This window comes from Semicossyphus pulcher, unplaced genomic scaffold (assembly GCF_022749685.1).
Source record: "Semicossyphus pulcher isolate SPU_LCO1_2020_fin unplaced genomic scaffold, fSemPul1.0.p SCAF_3, whole genome shotgun sequence".
Taxonomy (NCBI): Eukaryota; Metazoa; Chordata; class Actinopteri; order Labriformes; family Labridae; genus Semicossyphus; species Semicossyphus pulcher.
The window spans coordinates 27,344,847-27,365,748 of record NW_027211704.1 but is presented as its reverse complement, the minus strand read 5'-3'; the positions used below and the strand labels follow the sequence as shown (position 1 = coordinate 27,365,748).

At 40.7% G+C, this 20,902-nt stretch overlaps 1 protein-coding gene across 4 annotated transcripts in view; it reads left to right on the top strand.

The window, feature by feature from the left end:
* The window catches only part of pdzrn3b (PDZ domain containing RING finger 3b), a 102,330-nt gene extending 82,551 nt beyond the window's left edge, over positions 1 to 19,779 (top strand). For 3 of the 4 annotated variants that reach the window (XM_069677666.1, XM_069677664.1, XM_069677667.1), the window contains 7 exons: positions 5,896 to 6,149; positions 8,516 to 8,603; positions 10,730 to 10,828; positions 10,912 to 10,974; positions 11,098 to 11,199; positions 14,574 to 14,690; positions 16,742 to 19,779. In XM_069677666.1, the coding sequence (XP_069533767.1) occupies positions 5,896 to 6,149; positions 8,516 to 8,603; positions 10,730 to 10,828; positions 10,912 to 10,974; positions 11,098 to 11,199; positions 14,574 to 14,690; positions 16,742 to 18,232 (2,214 nt within the window). In that variant the 3' untranslated portion in view covers positions 18,233 to 19,779. Of the gene's footprint in view, positions 1 to 4,806; positions 5,573 to 5,895; positions 6,150 to 8,515; positions 8,604 to 10,729; positions 10,829 to 10,911; positions 10,975 to 11,097; positions 11,200 to 14,573; positions 14,691 to 16,741 lie in introns of those variants that run through there. The other variant, XM_069677668.1, reaches the window with a different exon arrangement.
* The last annotated feature ends 1,123 nt before the right edge of the window (positions 19,780 to 20,902 follow it).

Here is a 20,902-nt window from a genome sequence, read left to right as displayed (position 1 = left end):
TGTTGCAAGGATGTGTACACAACTCCTGGAAGCTGAAAACACCCCAGTTCTTGCATGGCCAGCATACTCACCAGACATGTCACCCATTGAGCATGTTTGGAATATCTGGATCGTCGTATACGACAACGTGTTCCAGTTCCTGCCAATATCCAGCAACTTCGCACAGCCATTGAAGAGGAGTGGACCAACATTCCACAGGCCACAATCAACAACCTGATCAACTCTATGCGAAGGAGATGTGTTGTACGGCGTGAGGCAAATGGTGGTCAAACCAGATACTGACTGGTTTTATGACCCCCCCCCCCGGACCCCCCCAATACAGTAAAACTGCACATTTTAGAGATGCCTCACTAACACAGATTTAGACAAATTTGTGAACAATATTTGCGAGAAATAGGCCTTTTGTGTACATAGAAAAAGTCTTAGATCTTTGAGTTCAGCTCATGAAAAATGGGAGCAAAAACAGTGTTGCGTTTATATGTTTTTTCTGTTCAGTGTAGAAATATAATCTTGACTTATACATTGTCTAGGTGTAAGTCAGGTATATACAAAGTATTCATATATTGGATCCAATTTATAATTGGTTCTACGCATTATGTACATCACCACAGTTAGGTCAAACTACGTGATCAATTTGAATGAGATCAGCCATACCTAGAGGGATGTGCACCAACCAGTCACATTCATCGGGAAATTAATCTTGAAATACAGGGCAACTGCTTGTTTTATGATTTATGTCTCCAGTTTGGAATGACTGTGCCGAACTTACAGTAATATAATGGCATTTTGGCTCTAGCAAAATAACTGCTCTCAGACGTTTGGACAGCATTGATCAGTAAGCAGACTTAAATCTTCTTTATTTGATTTGAAGTCTTATTGGATTCTGTGACATTCTATTCTATTCTATAATAAGCTTCTTCTCTGGGACACGCTGCAGCCCTTTGCTCTTCTTAGGTTAGCGCAGTGGTTCTAAAACTTTCAAATAGAAATATAATAAAATGTGCAATAACTTTTTCAGAACATAATAAAGTTCAATCTGTCCTAAGAAAACCAGTGTTTCCGCTACTTACATTTTGCAGTGGCAGCCCTGAAACAGTGACAGGAGTCACAGGACATCAATCACAGGTGAAGTCGTGGCAACCAAATAAAAAACAGCGGGACCAGTTTACTCCACACAGTGTTCTAACAGTAAAAGAGGGTCCGACATCGGACGCTCTCTGTCCGCACACAATCATGTGCAATTCTGTTACGCAATCTAATCTAAACAATCATATTGTGTATCTCCGTATGTCCCAACTGTAAATGCATTGATTGTCGCTGTTTGTAAAGCTTATAAAAACGTGCAGATATCATTTGGTAACAATCGATCGATCGTTTTGATTGCTACTTCATTAATTACGTCCCTCGTTCAAGGGGTCAACATTCCTCAGCTGAGAAATTACTTACCGAAATGTGACTCCTCTATTGAGACCCAGCTAATGACCTTGATTCGTTGAAAAGACTGCGACGTACTACGGTGATTGTATTGCGTCATTTCCTGTTTTCTCTCTGCTACTGTTTTCTCCTGTGCTGTTTCTAGCTGTCGATAGAGCTCGAACTAACTCGAACTTAATCAATTAATTTGCTTTAATTGTCATCACTGAGGTTGTTTATTTAAACACACATGCATTGTCATCAAGCACTGTCATTGTTACTTTAGCGACTTATCTGCTGAACTGTTTAACTTTATACTTGCTTAGCAGTTAGCTTAATCTATTGAAATGGCTTCTCCTTCTGCCTCTCGCTCTGCTGATATGCCCTGTTCAGTGTGTCAGATGTTTAGTTCTACCTTGACCTCCTTTAAGGATAAGGGTACTTGTATTAAATGTAGTATTTTTGGAGCTATGTATAGCCACATGTCATCATTCAACCACTGGCTGTCGAGGTGGTGCCCAGCAAACTACGTGGGCTTCTTAGATAACTGGCAGACATTCTGGGGAAAGCCTGGTCTGATTAGCAGAGACGGCACATCCCACTTTGGATGGTGCAGCTCTTTTGTCCCGTAATACCGTATGGCTATGTTAACCTGACAAGCCACAGTTGAGACCAGGAGGCAGAGCTGCAGTCCTATACATTGCTCTGTGGTTCCTTTTGAGCAGTTTCCCAGCCACAATGTTAATGTTATAGAGACTGTGTCTGCCCCCCGACCCAGACCTTTTATTAGTCAATTTAAACTTAAATAAAAAAGGGTAAATCATAAAAATCCAATTACAATTAAAACCACAATTGCAGTTGTGCCAAAAAATATTAAAATGAAATGTGGTCTGTTAAATATCAGATCCCTGTCATTTAAAGCTCTATTAGTAAACGATCTGATATTAGATTATCATATTGATTTAATCTCTTTAACTGAGACTTGGCTGTGTCAGGAAGAATATGTTAGTTTGAATGAATCCTCTCCTCCCAGTCATCTTAATACTGATATTCCTCGAGACATTGGTCAAGGTGGTGGAGTGGCAGCTATTTTCAATTCTAGTCTTTTAATCAACCCTAGATCAAAACTTAGTTTCGGCTCTATTGAAAGCCTTGTTCTCACACCCAGCCCGGAAAGCTTTACAGCCTATTTATTAGTCTATATATTTGTGATAGTATACCGCCCTCCTGGCCCATACTCTTTTTCTAACTGAATTCTCAGAGTTTTTATCAAATTTAGTCCTGAGTACAGATAAAATAATTATTGCAGGTGACTTTAATATTTATGTGGATGTTGATAATGATAGCCTTAGCATGGCATTTATGTCTCTATTAGACTCTATTGACTTCACTCAAAGTGTAAACAAGCCTACTCACCACTTTACCACACCCTCAACCTTGTTCTAGCATATGGCCTTGAAACGAAAAACGTGTCTTTCCATAAAATCCTCTATTTTGTAACATTTGATGTCCTACTAATTGACTACTCTCCAGTTAAAAAAAATGTACTGACAAGATGTTTGTCTGATAGGGCTGTAGCTAAATTAAAGGAAGCAATTCCAGCTGCTTTTAATTCTTTACCATATCTCTTTACTACAGAAAGCTCTAATGCTAATGTTAGTCCCTCTCAGCTTGATCAGTTTGTTGATAGTACTGCAGGTTCACTGAGAAGTACTCTAGATTCGATTGCCCCCGTAAAAAAGATTATTAAACGACAAAGGCTAGCTCCATGGTATGACTCAGAAACTCGTAACCTGAAGCAACTTTCGCATACATTTCAAATAATGTGGTGATCCACCAAAACAGAAGAGTCTCGTTTACCTGGCAAAATAGTCTTAATAGAAGAAAATAAAAAAACAATCCCAGGTACCTTTTCAGCACTGTAGCTAGGCTGACAGAGAGTCATAGTGAGATCGAGCCATGTATTCCTATAGCCCTCAGCAGTAATGATTTCATGAGATTCTTTAATGACAAAATCCTTAAGACGAGAGACACAATTTGTAACCTCCTGCCCTTAACTGGTGCAGATTTATCTTTGTAAACTGCTCAAAAACCTGATGTTTACGTATACTGTTTTTCTCCAATTGATCCTCCCGAGCTAAATGCTTTGATATCTTCATCTCAACCATCAACCTGTCTTTTAGACCCGATTCCAACCAAGCTGCTTAAGTCTTTCTCTTAAGTAGCACTTCTTTACTAGACATGGTCTGTATCGACAGGCACCACAGTCATTTAAACTAGCTGTAATTAAGCCTCTTCCAAAAAAGTCTACTCTTGACTCAGGCACCTTAGCTAACTATAGACCTATATCTATATATATATATATATCGCAAAGTAGGTACTAATCAGTTGTGTGACTTCCTTCACAACAACAGTCTATTTGAGGACTTTCAGTCAGGATTCAGAGTCCACCATAACACTGTGACAGCACTTCGACACAATAGACCATCACATCTTGTTACAGAGACAAGAACAGTTAATTGGCATTACAAGATCCACATTAAGTTGGTTTAAATCTTATTTATCAGATCGATCTCAGTTTGTTAATGTTCGTAATGTGTCCTCTATGCACACCAAAGTTAGTCATGGAGTTCCACGAGGTTCTATGCTTGGACCGATTCTTTTCACTTTATATTTGCTTCCTCTGGGTAATATCATGAGGAAACACCCCACATGTTCATTGTTATGCAGATGATACTCAATGAAGCCAGATGAAACCAATCAGCCAACTAAACTAGAATGATGCCTTAAGGACATAAGGACCTAGATGAACAGACATTTTCTGCTACTTAATTCAGACAAAACTGAAGTTATTGTGCTTGGCCCCAAACACCACAGAGATTCTTTCTCTAATGATATAACTGCCCAAGATGGCATCAGCCTGGCATGCGGCACTACTGTTAGGAATCCGGGAGTTCTATTTGATCAGGATATGTCCTTTATCCCACACACATTTCAAGGACAGCCTTTTTTCCCCCTCACAGCACAGCAAAAAATATGTCTCAAAACGATGCAGAAAAAGTAGTCCATGCATTCATTACTTCTAGGTTGGAATACTGTAATTCGTTATTATCAGGTTGCTCTAATAAGTCTCTAAAGACTCTTGGGCTGTTACAAAATGCTGCAGCAGGTGTACTGACAAGAACTAGGAAAAATATCCCATCTTTCCTGTGTTAGCCTCTCTGCAGTGGCTTCCTGTAAAATCTAGAATATAATTTAAAATCCTTCTTCTTACTTACAAAGCTCTTAATGGTCAGGCACCATCATATCTTAAGGAGCTCATAGTGCCATATTACCCCCTGTAGAACATTGCACTCCCAGAATGCAGAGTAGTATGAGAGGTAGAGCCTTCAATTATCAGGCCCCCCTCCTTTGGAATAATCTACTAAAACTTTCCTCTTTGATAAAGCTTATAGTTATGGCTGGCTTAGGCTTGGACCAGCCCATAGTTATGCTGCTATAGGCTTAATCTGCCGGGGGATCTGACACACTGAGCTCCTGTCTTTCCCTCTCTCTCTCTCTCTCCCACTTTCTCTGTGTGCATTTATGTTTTATTAATTCATCTTATTAACTATGTATCTTCTTGTCCCATTAACATTACTAACCATATGTCTTCCCGGGAGTTTTTGAGCTCCCTTGTCTCGTAGGTTCCTGGGTTCCTCGTTGCTGCAGACCACCTGCTGCCGTGGACCTGCTCGACTCAGACTTGCTCGAAATCAGTCTTCCCCATAGTATCTTTAATATAGTTGCTAATGCTAATCATTGACCTGTTGACTTCAAATTGCTACAATTATTATTATCAGCCTATCATCATTACTATGCTGTTCTTGCTAATTTTACACACATTTGTACAGTTATTATTGGCTTTGTAACCCTAAGTATTATCTGCTGTTGATGTAACAAGAACATATGATGTTGTTGTAACAAGAACACACTGTATGTTGTTGTTGTTGCTCTGTCTGCCCGTCTCTATCCTTCATCTCTCTCTATCCCATTTTTTGGCCCATCCAGTCGATGCAGATGGCTGTTCAACATGAGCCTGGTTCTGCTCGAGATTTCTGCCTGTTAAAAGGACGTTTTTCCTTGCCACTGTGCCAAATGTTGCCAATTGTGGCTCATGGTGATTCATATTGGGTCTCTCTCTAAATAATATAACAAAGAGGACGGACCTGCTCTTTTTGTAAAGTGTCTTGAGATAACTTTGGTTGTGATTTGGCGCTATACAAACAACATTTGATTGATTGATTGATTGAAAAGAGTCTCTTCCTCATTAAGGTTTTATTCTGCTTGATCTGACTGTGGCCCTGTTAAAGGAACTGAGGCAATAATAAATAATTTCTCAGCCAGATCGTCGCTGCTGAGTTTGTGTAGACACAGTGCTTTGTGTGAGGTCTTAATCATCAGAGATAATAATTGCATCCATTATTCAAATTATTCTTATAGGTCAATGGCAAGGATCTCTTCAAGTCCACCCACGATCAGGCAGTCGAAGCCTTCTGCACTGCCAAGGAGCCCATCATGGTCCAGGTTCTGCGCCGAGCCCTGCATCCCAAACTGGTCAGCCAGGCTGCTGAATCCCAGCTCTCAGATGTCAGTACCCAGACTGACATCACCCTTAGACACATCATGGCTCTTACAAAGCTCCCTTCCTCTTCACCCCCAATGACGGAGCTGGACGAGTATCTGCTTCCGGAAGAGTAAGATAAGATAGGACAATAAGATTTATTCGCTTCTCAGAGGCTTCAGTCAAGGCCTGACATACCTGGCCTTGACCTCAAGCCAGAATGTGAAAATGGGTCGCCTTAATCTGGCACACTAGGGTTTCTGGACTCTTTTCAGAATAGAGATAAAGGTTGGAATCAGACAGACAATATCCCTGCATGAAAAAAAATGAAACAGGCTTGTTAGACATTTAAAAAAGAACCCAAGGAGGTACTCATATAGAGGACTTCAGCAAAAACTTTCTCAGATAGCTTATTCTAATGAGGCCATACGTTTTACTTTGTTACAATGCTGTATTTTTACTGGTAACCTCGCAATTATCACAATGTAGAATTAAATGATTGTTCTGTTTCAGTCGGTACACTCAGTACAACACTTAAGTATGGGGATTGTGCCCTCATGAGGCCAACCTTAAGAACCTTTATCAAAACACCTGTAAAGGCCAGTGAGACTGTGGGGGGTAAGGGAAGTCCCGCCTTACCCTGGAACTACATAAGACGCTGCGCAGTCTCTGCTCCTCGATCTTTTTGCACTTCACCTCGCAAAATCTGATTCCCGTAGGACCCTTGAAAGCTATTTAACTGCCTGCCTGGAGGTGAGCTAGCTCCCTGCCCACATCGCTAACAAGGTTCCCTACATAGTGCTTGTTTAGCTCGTAGGACAGTGGATTTTAGCCTCCGACGAGTTCAGCAACTGTCTCTTTAGGAAAAGGCCTGGCTGAGACGATGGTCGCTCAGCGCCATTTGTGGCTGACACTCAGAGCTGCCAGAGACACAGCGCACCAAGTTTCTCTGTGAGTCTCTGTGAGTCTGCTGGGACTGATAGCCTCTATGATTCCAGCAGTGCCTCTCGGCTTGCATATGATGAACTAAAGCGCTGGGATCGCACCCCTCGGTTTAGATATGCTGGCTTATCATTGACCTCAGACACTCCTTTACGCGTTTCCGCCAGTGATGCTGTTACAGACCACACTAGAGCGTGTGCGAAGGGGAATTAACTATGACCCTAATCACCTTACGTTGGCCCAAGTAAACTTGGTTGCAGAGAATTTCTCTTCTGAAAAGGAGACTGTGGTGCCTCTTTCTACACAGGACCTACTATCGCAGGCCCGGGGCCAGATTTGGCAACTGCACCCTGAAATCTGTGACCTATGGGCTTGACCCCTGAAAGGGATAAACTGCAAACCTCATTGACATAATACAGAGTACCAGAGCAGTGTCCATGCAGGTGTTATATACACTGAAGTGGCATCTGTTTGATGCTTGGTGTCACAAAAATAATATTATTTTGTTCCAAATGTTCCCTGAGGGAGGGAAACAAGGTAAAACAAAAGTCAGCCCCTCACTGCCTTTTAGCTCAGTGAAGTGCAGTTTATACTGAGGAGCAGAGACTGCACAGGGTCCCTTGTAGTCCCATGGGAAGGTGGGACCCCCCACAGTCTCTTTGGCTTTTACAGGCATTTTAAAAAAGGTTCTTCGGGTCTTCTTTTCTTCTTCTTTTGGTCTTGCGAGGGCGCAATACCCATACTTATGTGTTGTACCCTGTTTCCCTGCCTCAGGGAACATTTGTTATATGCTAAACACCCAGTTTGTTTGATAACTTTGGAGTTCTGCTATCTTGTGTCATAGTATAAAAGGTCCCTTTACAGGATGGGCTTTGGGGTCTCATAAGCCTTCAAACTGATGGAGCTATTACTCAGACCATCATTTAAAAATTATATTTCATTGTTTTATCAGTACCAGAAGCTGTAACTCTGCAGAAATGTTGATAACATCACTTCCCCATCCCACCTTTCTCTTATACTTCAGTAAGAGAACCACATCTAATTTACACCACACTGCTGTGATCTCTCCGGGTGTCTACCAAATTTAAAGTAAAAATTGTCACTTATGAGAGTTGACAGCCCCTCAGGGGGCAAGTGATGGTTCATTTGGGTTTGGGTTTTCACATTTCTAAGTTGCTTCTGTCATTCCTGTGTGTGTGTGTGTCTTCAGCCCTGGAGCCTAAAGTTTGGCCACATTTTACACTGTGTAATGGAAACAGCTCTCCTTGAATGAATAATTGTGATTTCTTTAATTGATTTCCTAGTCAAATAAATAACGTAATTAATTTGTTTAGCCTCTCGGTGTAGCTTCCTTATATCTGATTTAAGCATGATTTTTTACGTTTAATTCTTAAAACTATTCTAATTTAAACTTGGCAATCTTAAATCTCTTATTGACAATATAGTAGTTAGTAGTAGAATAGTTTGTTTCTCTTGTGAAAAGTTTCTCTCCTTATTTAATGTATGTTTGTCATATTTGCATTCCACATTTTTAGTTTATCTTGTGTCTTTTCACAGACATCCTTCCAGACATGCATACTTTGACCCCAATGACTTCCTGGAGGGCATACACCAGGACATAGAGCGAGAGGAACTGGAATATGAGGTAAACTTAAATTGTCTTCCTTTTTCTCCACTCTCCTTTCAGTGAAATCTATATACAGACAGCAGTGCATTGTTGCTAAATAAGTACAAATAAGGCCCTCTCTGTAGCCCTTTTTACATTGCAATTCTGCAACAGCTCCATTATGCAGCTCCGCTGTAACGCAGCCTTTGCCATTAACCATTGAACCAAGTCATGCCCGTAATGTTGCCCCCCAGTGTGTTTTACGTTGCGTTCCGGTGTTCCATAAGAAAAACAGGCACAAGGTGTGTGTATGTGTGAGCTTCACATACACACATGGCTTCACATACACACACGGCTCTGTTCCACCCTCTGCAGTTTACACTCACACCGTTTCCACTCTGTTACTACCTCAGAGGCCAGCTCAGAGGCAGAACAACTTCACCCAACGATTTTGCATCCATGGGTTTTACATGAAAGACGAGATGTAACAGAGGTGTAACAGTCCCGGTTTGAACTGGCAATGTAAAAGGGATTTGTATATCAAATCATATGCCCCTACTAACGACCACAAGGATATTGTCAGGATATTTTTTTCGAGGGGGCACTCTCCTCTCCCCATATACAGACACTTATATAGAGGCCAGACAGTAATATAGTTGCTGGTTTGTTCCAGCAGATGCACCATGTTGACATCATTAATCTATTACTACGCAGTGGAGATGAGACCCAGTGGACAATTAGAAGATTTGAAGATTTGAAGTTATTAATCTGGTGATGCATGCTAACAATGCCTGGATGTGGCCATGATCAAGTTTCTGTTGTGCTCCCTCATTGACCTCTGATGACCCTGACACCCCCTTCAAGTAAATTTACTTTGTTACTGCCCACCTCTGAATTTAACCCATGCAAATTACAGAGATGGAATTCTGATTCCTGTTTCCTCGCTTCAACTTCAGTTTCACTGTCTCCAGTAGTGTACTAAAATAGGGAATTATGAATTACCCAACAAAATACTACATAAAGGTGGCTATTGTTTTATCACTGCTCGTGGTTAGATTGAACTGAATTAATGCATTCCATAGTTTTAGACCAAACTTTCAAAGACTTCCATAACAGCCCATCTGAGTCTTATCTGAGATTTCACCACAATAGGGGGGATAATTATCATGTTATATTTAAGGAAAAAACAACCAATTTGAAAATATCTTTTTTAGTCTGATGGCTGATGGCCCTTTGTACACAGACACACAACAGGGAACTGAATAGTAATTGTATAATATTGTATTACAAAAGGCAAATGTCAAAACATCTGATCAAAATGCTGATTAATATGATGTAAAGTAGTTTGGCATTATTGTTCACTAAAAAATTTTAAATTAAAAAAAAAAAGCTATCATCTGTGAGATAAAGGTGTGGCTGTGACTCTGAGGTAAAGTGAGCTGCCTTTCAATTGGATGGTTGGCGGTTCAATCCCCAGCTCCTCCAGTCAGACATGCCGAAGTAGCCTTGGGCATGATACGTATTGCTCCTGGAGGCATAGCCTGCAGTCAGTGAATGTGCTTGAAGTCGTGCTGATAAATGACCTTATATGGCACTACATCAGTGCATATGCATACATATGGGTTAATGTGACATGTAGTGTAAAAGTGCCTTGGATTGGTGGAAGACTACAAAGGTGCTACATAATTACATTTACCATTTAACAAGAAAAAAAGCCATATTCTAACCATCTGCAGTCCATAGCAGCATCTCTTTTTCTATCAGTGGACAGTGAAAGCCCAGCTAGAAATGTTTTGTTCTAAGAACATTCTGAGAATGTAACGTGCAATGTTTTTAATAGTAGGAGAACGTTCTCTGCATTATTTGAAATGATAAACATCCTTAAAATTTCTTTGAATATTAGATTAAAATGTTTTCTTTCAAACGTAATTAGAACTTGCAGGCAATGTTAGCCAATGTTATAGGAACGTTGCCTGCTAGCTGGGAGACTGCAAGAGTCAATATAGTGATTAACAGAATACCATTGCTCCACGACCCCTTTACCTATTTAATATATTCAGGCTGGCCAGAAAAACATGAAACAAAAATACAACCATGTTCTATTTAATCCTGGGAAAAAAGATACATAAGATGTATAATATTCATTTGTGCATGTTTCTTACCAGGAAGTAGATTTGTACCGAGCAAATATCCAGGACAAGCTTGGGTTGACGATCTGTTACAGGACTGATGACGAGGACGAAGCTGGGATCTACATTAGTGAAGTATGCAATACAGGTTGGAGCTCAAATCCCCCTCAATAGTTAGCTATGAGCAGCTGTTAATCTCTATCTCATATTCTTTTTAGATCGATCCTAATAGCATTGCTGCACAGGATGGCAGAATTAGAGAAGGGGACAAAATCATTCAGGTAAGCTCACTGCAGTCTCAGCAGTTTTATTTGTCTCATTGCTATTCATTTTATGTATTACTGTAGTGTGTTTAAGTGTTTAAATAAGATCAGGTATCTCAATATTTCCATTTGTCCCTCAAGATCAATGGTGTTGAAATCCAGAACCGGGAGGATGCTGTGGCGCTGCTAACTAGTGAGGGGAACCCGAATATCTCTCTGCTGGTGGCCAGGCCAGAGATCCAGGTAATAAGTCATTATTGGTATGAACCGAAAGCTTAAGGTATTTACTGTGAAAATCTCAAATGGTAATTATAAATATTGTGTCCATCAAATTGGTTATTACTGATATGAACTGAAAGCTTAGGACAACAAGATATTTTATGTTAAAATCTGATATGGTCACTTTTAGAAAGGAATGTCGGTGTCTTGAAATTGAAAGCTGTTTTTGTGCCCCCAAAGTAAAGTACAACTTTTAATAGTAGTGTTGGGTAGTGTTCAATTTTTCAAGCAAAACTTTGCAGCCTCACATTTTAGCAGAAAAACTACAGAGCTTCCATAACATTGATCTTGGCCTGATCAGCTGGCTGATGGACTTTTTAACTGACAGATCTCAGTGTGTAAGAGTTAATGGGGTTTTATCTGATTTTATTTTTTCAGGGTCAGCACAAGGGTGCGTCCTTTCTCCACTTTTATTTATTTTATATACCAATGAATGTCAAAGTCGACACACAGGGTGTCATAAAGTTTGCTGATGACTCTGTGATTGTGTCTCTGCTTCATAACGTTGACCCGGATCATGGCCCTGTTTTAGCTGATTTTATTAACTGGTATGAATCTTCCTTTTTAAACATGAATGTGTCAAAAACCAAGGAGATGACAGTGGATTTTAGGGAAAAAAAACACTGCCATCACTCCAGCTGTCATCAGTGGTCAGAATGTACAGTCTGTGAGGCAATATGAATACCTTGGTACTATCGTGGACGATAAACTGACCTCTGAACCTCAGGTTGACGCTGTTTGTAAAAAAACAAGCTACGCAATTTCAATGTTGACAGGCTTTTTATGAAAATGTTTTATTCTTGTTTTATTGAATCTGTTCTTACATTTTTTTAAATCTGTTTTTTACGGATCTCTTAATTTAAAAAATAAAAACAGGATGCTGGGCATGGTCAAGAGCTGCTGCAAAATTGCAGACCTGACTGAGGTGATCAAACTCAGGACTCTTAAAAAAGCCCATTCAATCCTGAACGATCCGGACCATCCTCTTTTTAATATGTTCTTGCTGCTTCCTTCTGGCCGCCATTACATTGTACTGACTTGTAGAACAAACAGACTGTAACACTCTTTTGTCCCAACTGCCATCAGCCTTTTAAGTAGCTCAAAGTGATATTTGTTTATTTATTGATTTGTTGTCATTGCCTTTTTGTAACCATTGATATGGTTCTTATTTTAAACCTTTTCTTGTTGGTGTGATTGTTGTGTGGTACTGCTGGCTGTAAAACAAATTGCCCCTTGGGGATAATCAAGACATCCTTGATCTGTGATCCTTGATGGGCGGCGGTAACGCCCCAGGTTCAACTCCCGGCCTCGGCCCTTTGCCGCGTGTTGTTCCCACTCTCTCTTCCCCCATTTCCGCCACTATCCACTGTCCTCTCTCTGAAATAAAGGTGTAGCGTAAATCGGCCGATTAATTATTTAATAATTAATTAGACTCGTCATAGAATGCCTGCACTCTATAGTGACGAGAAGTTAACTTTAACGTTAATTAAAAGACTTAACCTATCATAGGTATCTAACGGGGCACCACCCAATTTTGAAAAAACAGGGAAAACATATAATTAGTTACCTAATTATTTTAATTCACTCTCATAATCTGAAGGTTGCTACAGTCTAGAATTGAGTTTGTTTCGCGGTGTACAGAGGCTTAGTACTTCACACACACAAAGACACTTGAATCAGTACTTTATAAATGAAGAATTTATTGACTAATACTACTAAACATACATGAGATAGCTAAATATGGTTATGAACGTGAAACGATTAATAACAGGATGAATATGATGAAGATGGATTGAAACCTGTTCAAAGGAGTGAAGTGTAGCAGCCGAGATATTAGGAGGTATATCGCCAAAAACCTTATACTAACCTTCCTAACAATTCTGTGACTAAAGCATCAACCCCAATATACAGTAAAACCAAAGTTAGACCTACTCGGAGGGTGAGGAGGGTCAACCGCGTTGCAGATGAGGTGTGTGGAGAGCGTCAGGTCGGCGTGGTTCGAAGCGTCTAATGCCGGGGCTTGTACCCGGGTTCCCTCGGAGCGGCGCCGCACGGCCAGTTCGGTCTCTCTAGATGATGACGTGCCGGTCAGTCCCGCGTTGCGGCCTGAGCCGGATGGAGGCTGAATGCGTCTTCTGGGCTCGGGACTGAGATTTTGTCCGAGCGCCGGGGCTTGAGCACCGGGAGAACTAGAGTCTATATTTTGAGCAGTTCGGATCTAATGCTGGAGCAATGTTGACATGCGAGGTCTTCAGCACGGCAGAGTGCACGCAGGTTCTGGGCCTACTCACGGGCAAAACTTAAAAAGGGGAAAGGGAAGAAGTTACGGAGGAAGGGGGAGGCGGAGGCGCTTGTCAGCGGCCGGGACGAAGGGTGTAGCACAAAAAGGGAAGAAGCAAGAGAAAAGTAAGAGAGGGTGTAAGAGAGAGATCTTGGGGTGTCGTCTCCTATTTAAAGGGTCTCTTCTCCCGAGGGCAGTGTCCAATCAAAGTGGCGTGAAGTTGACCACTCCTTTCTCCGGAACTTTCTTATTCGATAAACTATTTCTTCCTAAACTTAAAGTAGATAATCTCATCTATCTAACCCCCACATATTCGATACCTCTGGACTCTCAGCTGCGTGTAGACTCCAAACATCGCTGGGTTATGATACACAGAATAAGATTAAATAAACAGTTCATGAAAGTAATAGTTCATTCAGCACTAAACATATCATGGTGAACACACATTTATATGTGAATGTATATGTGTGTGCATATATATATGTGTGTGTGTTTTTACAGACTATTAAAACCAAATAAGAGAACCACATTGATGAATCAACATTTTCTCTGTCCTGAGTTAGCTCTGTTTCACCCCTCCCTTCTCCTGTCTCTGTGAGGGAGAGGGGGGGAAAGCAGATAAGTGATCCACAAACTCTTTCAAGCCCCAGGGATCTGAGGTGTGACTCGTCCCTGTTGTTCACAGTCCGTGGATCAAAGCATTTGGTTACTTATCCCACCATACTATTCTAAATGCAAACATTTAAACACCAACAATCATTGTTGTTTATTGGAGGTTGTCCCACGGTCTACCTCCTGATTCTATAGAATGTATAAACAAATGGGGGAGAGGGTTGTAAACCCCCCCTGGATTCCATTAGTGTCCACTTTGATCCAAAGCCGAGCTAGCGGTCTAGCTCTCTTCCTGGTGGGGTCAAATAACCAGGTCGGGCCTGGATCAGGCCTATCCTGATACCACGCTACAAAGGCATAAAAAGCCCAAAAATCATTTAAAAAAAAAACATTGCAGATAATATTTGCATGTAATGACATGTTTCTTCTCCCCACTGTGTCTTAGCTGGACATGGGCTGGATAGATGACGAAAGAAACGACTTTCTGGATGACCTCCACATGGATATGCTGGAGCAGCAGCACCGTCAGGCCATGCAGTTCACTGCCAGCATGTTGCAGCAGGTACACACACTACTAAAGATATACAGATTCGTAAGGAAGAGGATTAGGGCCACTGGGATAAAAAAAAAATTAAGGTCCAATAAAAAAAAAATGTATTTTATTCTTAGAAAAAAGTCAGAATTCTGAGATTAAAGTCAGAATTCTGAGAAAAAAGTCAGAATTCTCAGAATAAAATTAAAGAATTTTTTTATTGGACCTTAATTTATTTATTTTTTTCAGTGCCCCTAATCCTCTTCCGTAGATTTGCACCTTTAAAATTTATATTGCTCAATTAATTTGCACTTACACGTGTGTTATTTTGGAAAAGCCGATTCTGATGATGGTAACAGCTGTTAAATATTTTTAGCTACAGTTTGTTTGCTACAATTTAGCTACGATTTGTTGTTCTTAACAGAACATACAGACAGGGAAAAGCACATATTCATTGTCAGAAACTATGTCAAGGTTATTGGTCCATATCAAATTAAAACCTTCAAGAGCAATATAAAATACAGCATTTCTTGTAAAATACTTATTCCAAATTAGACACATTAGATATTTATATTTCATCCGTGCAATGGTTTACAACATTTTTGATAATGTTCCTCCTTTGCTTTTGAAGCAACATTAATTAATCAAACATTGTATTTCACACACATTTACAAAATCAGCAGAAATCCAATATCTAATGTTTTGTCATATATAATGTGAGAAAAAATTATACACTAGAACGAAGGTGTCAAACTCGAGGCCTGTGGGCCACATCTGGCCCGCGATACAGTTATATCCAGCCCACGAGATAATATCATATGTCTATCATAACTGGCCCGCCGGTCTACAGCACACACACCGCTGATACTACAAATCTCAGAATGCACTGCAACAACGGGCGTGCCAATCAAGACCTGTGAGCACCAACAGTGTGAGTCGGCATTTCTGTGTGACATAACAAAGCTTCTCACTGCGCTAAAACTTGAGCTTCAGGGAGGAGACCGCGTGATCACGGACATGTATGATGCAGCGAGAGCTTAACAAGCCAAGCTGTGCCTGTTGGAGACTCAGATACAGCAAGAAAACTTTTCATTTTGCCAAACAATAACAAACCAGGTCTCCCTCGCTTTGTTCCCAACTGCGCGTTATGCCGATAAACTGAGCGGACCTCAGAGTTCACATGGCTATTTGCAGAGTATGGAGCTCAAAAATTTGAATTTGAACTGCTCAGTAGTAGTTTGTAGTTGACGTGGAAAGAGCACCTGTAAACATCCAAATGGAGCTGATAGAACTGTGAAACAACCCCAACTCCGTGTACAAGCTGCTTGAATGCTCTGCATGTTTGGAAGCACATACCTGTGTAAGCAACTGATGCACACCTTCACTCCATCCTGAGAGTGTCCACAGCTCAAAACCTAACCCCAAACATTAATTAACTTGCAGCCAAGAATAGATGCCAAGCATCTGGCCCTGGCAAATGAGCATAAGAGCAGAGTGAAGTATTTGCAAATTTTCACCAGATTGATCACATTTAAAATACTCTTATTTTGCTTGATGGTGTTGTGAATAAGAAAACTGAATATTTAAGATTTTCTTGAGAAAATGTAAAGTTTTCTGGCAGTATTTGATGCATGTTTAACACAACTTTTTTGGAAATTACTCTGATAGAGAGGGAGACATAAACAAAATTAATGATGCTGATGTGTCTTTAATTTTAAATTGAATCTCTCATTTTTTTATACCCTTGTTTTGTTCTGAATTCTATAAGATGTCTTGGGAGCTTCGTATTTCTGTATGACTAATTTGTCATTGTCTCTTGGTTTATTTAAGTCTGTTGTCCAAGAAATGTTGACCCCGTTCGGCCCTCGCCTAAGAACCAGTTTTAAATTTCGGCCCCCTCTCCGATTGAGTTTGACCCCTGTGCACTAGAGTGTTCTATGAAAAACTATGAAAAACAAACTACAAACTATGAAAAACACTTTCAATAATATTGACTGCAATATTCTACTTGATATCAGTGTGCTTTCTCTCTTCTTGGATGCAGCATTTGTTTTGAGTAATCCCATTGTCTGTTTGTACAGAAGAAGCAGGAAGACGACGGAGGCACTACAGACACGGCCACTCTTCTGTCGATTCACCATGAGAAGGATAGTGGTCTTGGTCGTACAGATGAAAGTACGCGAAACGATGAGAGCTCAGAGCAGGAGAACCTTGGTGATGACCAGACAACAGCGTCCAACACGCTGGGCAGCTACGGAAAGCTGACCTACAGCCAGGACACCCTCAGCAGCACTGACCTTCCCTTCAGCAGTGAGTCATTCATCTCTGCGGAATGCACTGACACTGACTTTCTGGGAATCACTGCTGATGAGTGTGAGCGTTTCAGAGAACTCCTGGAACTGAAGTGCCAGATGGGGAACACTGAAGTTCCATACTACCAGGCTGGTGAGGCAGGTGGTCAGGAGGGTGTGGACAAAGAGCTAGAGCTGCTTAATGAGGAGCTGCGCACTATTGAGCTGGAGTGCCTGAATATTGTTCGTGCTCACAAAATGCAGCTGCTCAGAGAGCAGTGCCGTGAGTCCTGGATGCTCCACAACAGTGGCTTCCGCAACTACAATACAAGCATTGACGCACGCCGACATGAGCTCTCAGACATTACAGAGCTGCCAGAGAAATCAGACAAAGACAGCTCCAGTGCCTACAACACTGGTGAGAGCTGTCGCAGCACACCTCTCACGTTGGAGCTGTCTCCTGACAACTCACTCCACCGAGGAGCAGGGAATCAGGGTCCAGCTGGGGCATCTGTCTCCACCAGCTCCAACGTCAGGATGCTTAAACCTCTCCTGTCCCCTGTGCAGGAAGCATTTAGCCTCAGTCAGAGCAGAGACTCCTCCAAGGATTCAGATGGAGCCCTGCAGGCAGAGAGTAAGGAAAGGAAACATGGGGAGACCAGTAAGTCGAGGCAAAACTTGTCTCGGCCACATTCACCGTACAAGCACGCCCACATCCCTGCACATGCCCAGCACTACCAGAGCTACATGCAGCTGATTCAGCAGAAATCAGCCGTTGAGTATGCCCATAGCCAGATGAGTCTGGTCAGCATGTGCCGGGACCCCATCATCCCGAGTGATCTGGAGCCTAAAATGGAATGGAAGGTTAAGATACGTAGTGATGGCACACGCTACATCACGAAGCGGCCTGTCCGAGACAAGCTTCTGCGGGAGCGTGCACTGCGCATTCACGAGGAGCGCAGTGGTATGACCACAGACGACGATGCCATAAGTGAGCTTAAGATGGGCCGCTACTGGAGCAGGGAGGAGAGGAAGCAGCATGCAGTTCGTGCCAAAGAGCAGAAGCAACGCCGAGAGTTCATGAAGCAGAGCCGAGCAGATTGTCTGGAGGACAAAAAGGAGCCCAACATCATCCAACTCAGCCACAAAAAGTTGATGAAAAAGAGAAATAAGAAAATATTTGACAACTGGATGACTATACAGGAACTGCTGACCCATGGTACAAAGTCACCAGATGGCAAAAGAGCTTACAACTCACTCCTATCTGTGACCACAGTTTAAGTCCTGGTCTGAGTTCAAATGGCAGGCTAGAAAGAGAAGGACAGACAGAAGTGTGGTCTACCAGTGACGCTACCAGTTCAGGTAGAGTATCCAGCCCTTGTTCAATGTGGCAACATTTTGTAAATTTGAAATAAGGAAAGCCTTTTCAGGACAATAATTTTTCACCACTGTGGTAAAGAGAAGGTCCTTTTTGGACTTGAAATGACTGGGTCATGACTCTGGGTATGAGTTTGGAAACGTTTTCAATAACCTTTTTTACATTTTTACTCTTCCCAATAATTTCAGAAACGAAAAAACAGTTTTGAAAGTGTGTAAAGACCCAAGTGCAATACATACACAGCCAGCATTTACATTATTTTGCATTCATTTGTTTATATTATATATCTTATCAGTATTTTACTGTTATGCATACTTACTGCTTTCATGGAAACAACTCTATTTCCCTGTAAGGTATAACATATAATCCTTTCAAAAGGACTTTTGTAAATTCAGAAATACATTTTTTGTAACAAATCGATTTTTTTTTATTTCTCTCTTATGGTGCCAATTTCTTACAGTTATATTACCAGCAATACCCTCTGTTGCAAATTATTGACAGGATTTTTCATTGTGTATGTTACATCAAGAAGGATGTTTATTACTTAAAAGTATTAATATCTGTGCTTATTGAAGCAAACTTTGTAGCTGCTTTTGCTTTTTTAGGGTGTCATATGTATTGAACAGAATAAACGCTCTACAAATCCTTAGTTAAGCCACACAAATTGATGTCTTGTAAAATGAGAGAAATAATAAATTATTGTTTTATATATGTATGTTATTTTTTAAGAATTGTTGGCTCAGTAATACAAATGAATCCTGCAAATCTCAGAAATTTTATTCCAAATAGGCTTATTTATGCTAGACTCAGAGATCAAGCAACAAAGTCGAAACCCCTGTGTGGTTGGATCTTTTAAAATGGAATCAGCCTCTGAGAATTTCATCTCGTATTAAAAGCTAGGTGTACTCTCAAAATCAACAGCTATTGTTTGCAATGCCTAATAAGTACAAATGGGTGATTGAAAGGTGATGTAGTCAGTAAGATTATACATAGTATAACACAATACTTTTCCATTGAGTTTTATGGACCAGGAATCAAAAATCCACAAGTGTTGTCCTTAAGATAACATATCCACAAGGATATTTCCTTCTATCTTCCAACTTTAAATCTGTATCCTTCAGGTGCTTGTTAAGTATTACTATTGTAGAGTTTAATACTGTGTAATAAAAGCTCCCCTTGAAACGGTTGTTGAATACATTTTCAAATATATGGCACAGTATCAGGCTCCCTTTTCATGTAAACTTACCAGCTTGTGAAGATGATTCAGAAGTTCTTAGGCAGAAGAATGTTAATTGGCTTTGTCTGTGTATCATGCTAGAGCCCAATAGGGCAACAGTATGTCAGGTTTGCATTTACATAAAACAATCCAAACAGAAGAGATTCCTGCCATCCAGATTGTAGAATTATAGGCTAACAACAAAAAATAAATATCTTTTGTTTTCTCCTGCCATTGATATTCATGTCATTTTTCCCTCACAAAGGTTCTTAATTTGGGGCTGCACACTTATTGTTTCTGCTGTGGTTGGATCACTGCAGATAATATAACTTAATTCTACACATTACAATGTTTCATGTGTGCTTTGCATGCAAATGAGCACAGTGCAAGGAAAGAAGAAACATAAGGCTGAGTGACCCAAGACAGGTCCATCACTGGCCTAAAATTCTCTGTATATATAGTAATGACAAAAGCAATTATTTATGTTGTTACCAAGTTGTCGCCAATGTTGACATGAGGGTCCCTCCCCTGACAATATTTTTCGGTTTGGCTAATGGTTTCTTTATCTGACTCAATATTACTACCATACTATATAGGGACCTTGTAAACTAAGACCAAAACAATCCTTCAATAAGAAGTTAATTGTCTCAAAACTGGAAAGTCCCACCCTTTGGGATGAGATGACAAAGATGGTACAGTATATCTGCAAACATTTCCTTTGTTTTTTAATCAGGGCATAATTAATACACATTAAGTAGAAAAATTAAGTACTTAGGAGTTTGACTTTTATCTTTTAAAATTACTAATGCTAATGCTAATAACAATGCCTGCAAGCGCTGGTGATTCTGATGCTGTTTCACTGTTGAGACTAGTAAAGTACTCATACCTGCTTGAGGAGCATAGACATTATGCTTTACGTTGCCTGATTTACAAGTGGTCACAGCATTTATTTTGACATTTGCCAGTTGAACTATACCCAGGGATCCATTTTTGGTTTGTCTCATTTGTGGTTTGTCTTGAAAAAATTTATTTGTAGTGCTAAATTTTTACATGACCTAAATTGAAAAAAAAAAACACTTGGTAATAATAATAATAATAATAATAACTTTCATAGGACCCAAGGTCGCTTTACAAAGAGGAACACAGAAACACTCACAAACAGACTAGACACAGTACATTAAATGACTGGAGTTAAAGGCTGTAGGCTGTGTTGAATAGATGGGTTTTGAGGAGTTTTTTGAAAGAGTCCAGTGTGGGAGCATTGCGGAGGTCGGGAGGGAGAGCGTTCCAGAGGGTGGGGGCTGCTACACTGAACGCTCTAACCCCGAAGGTCCACAACCTGGTGTGAGGAATGGAA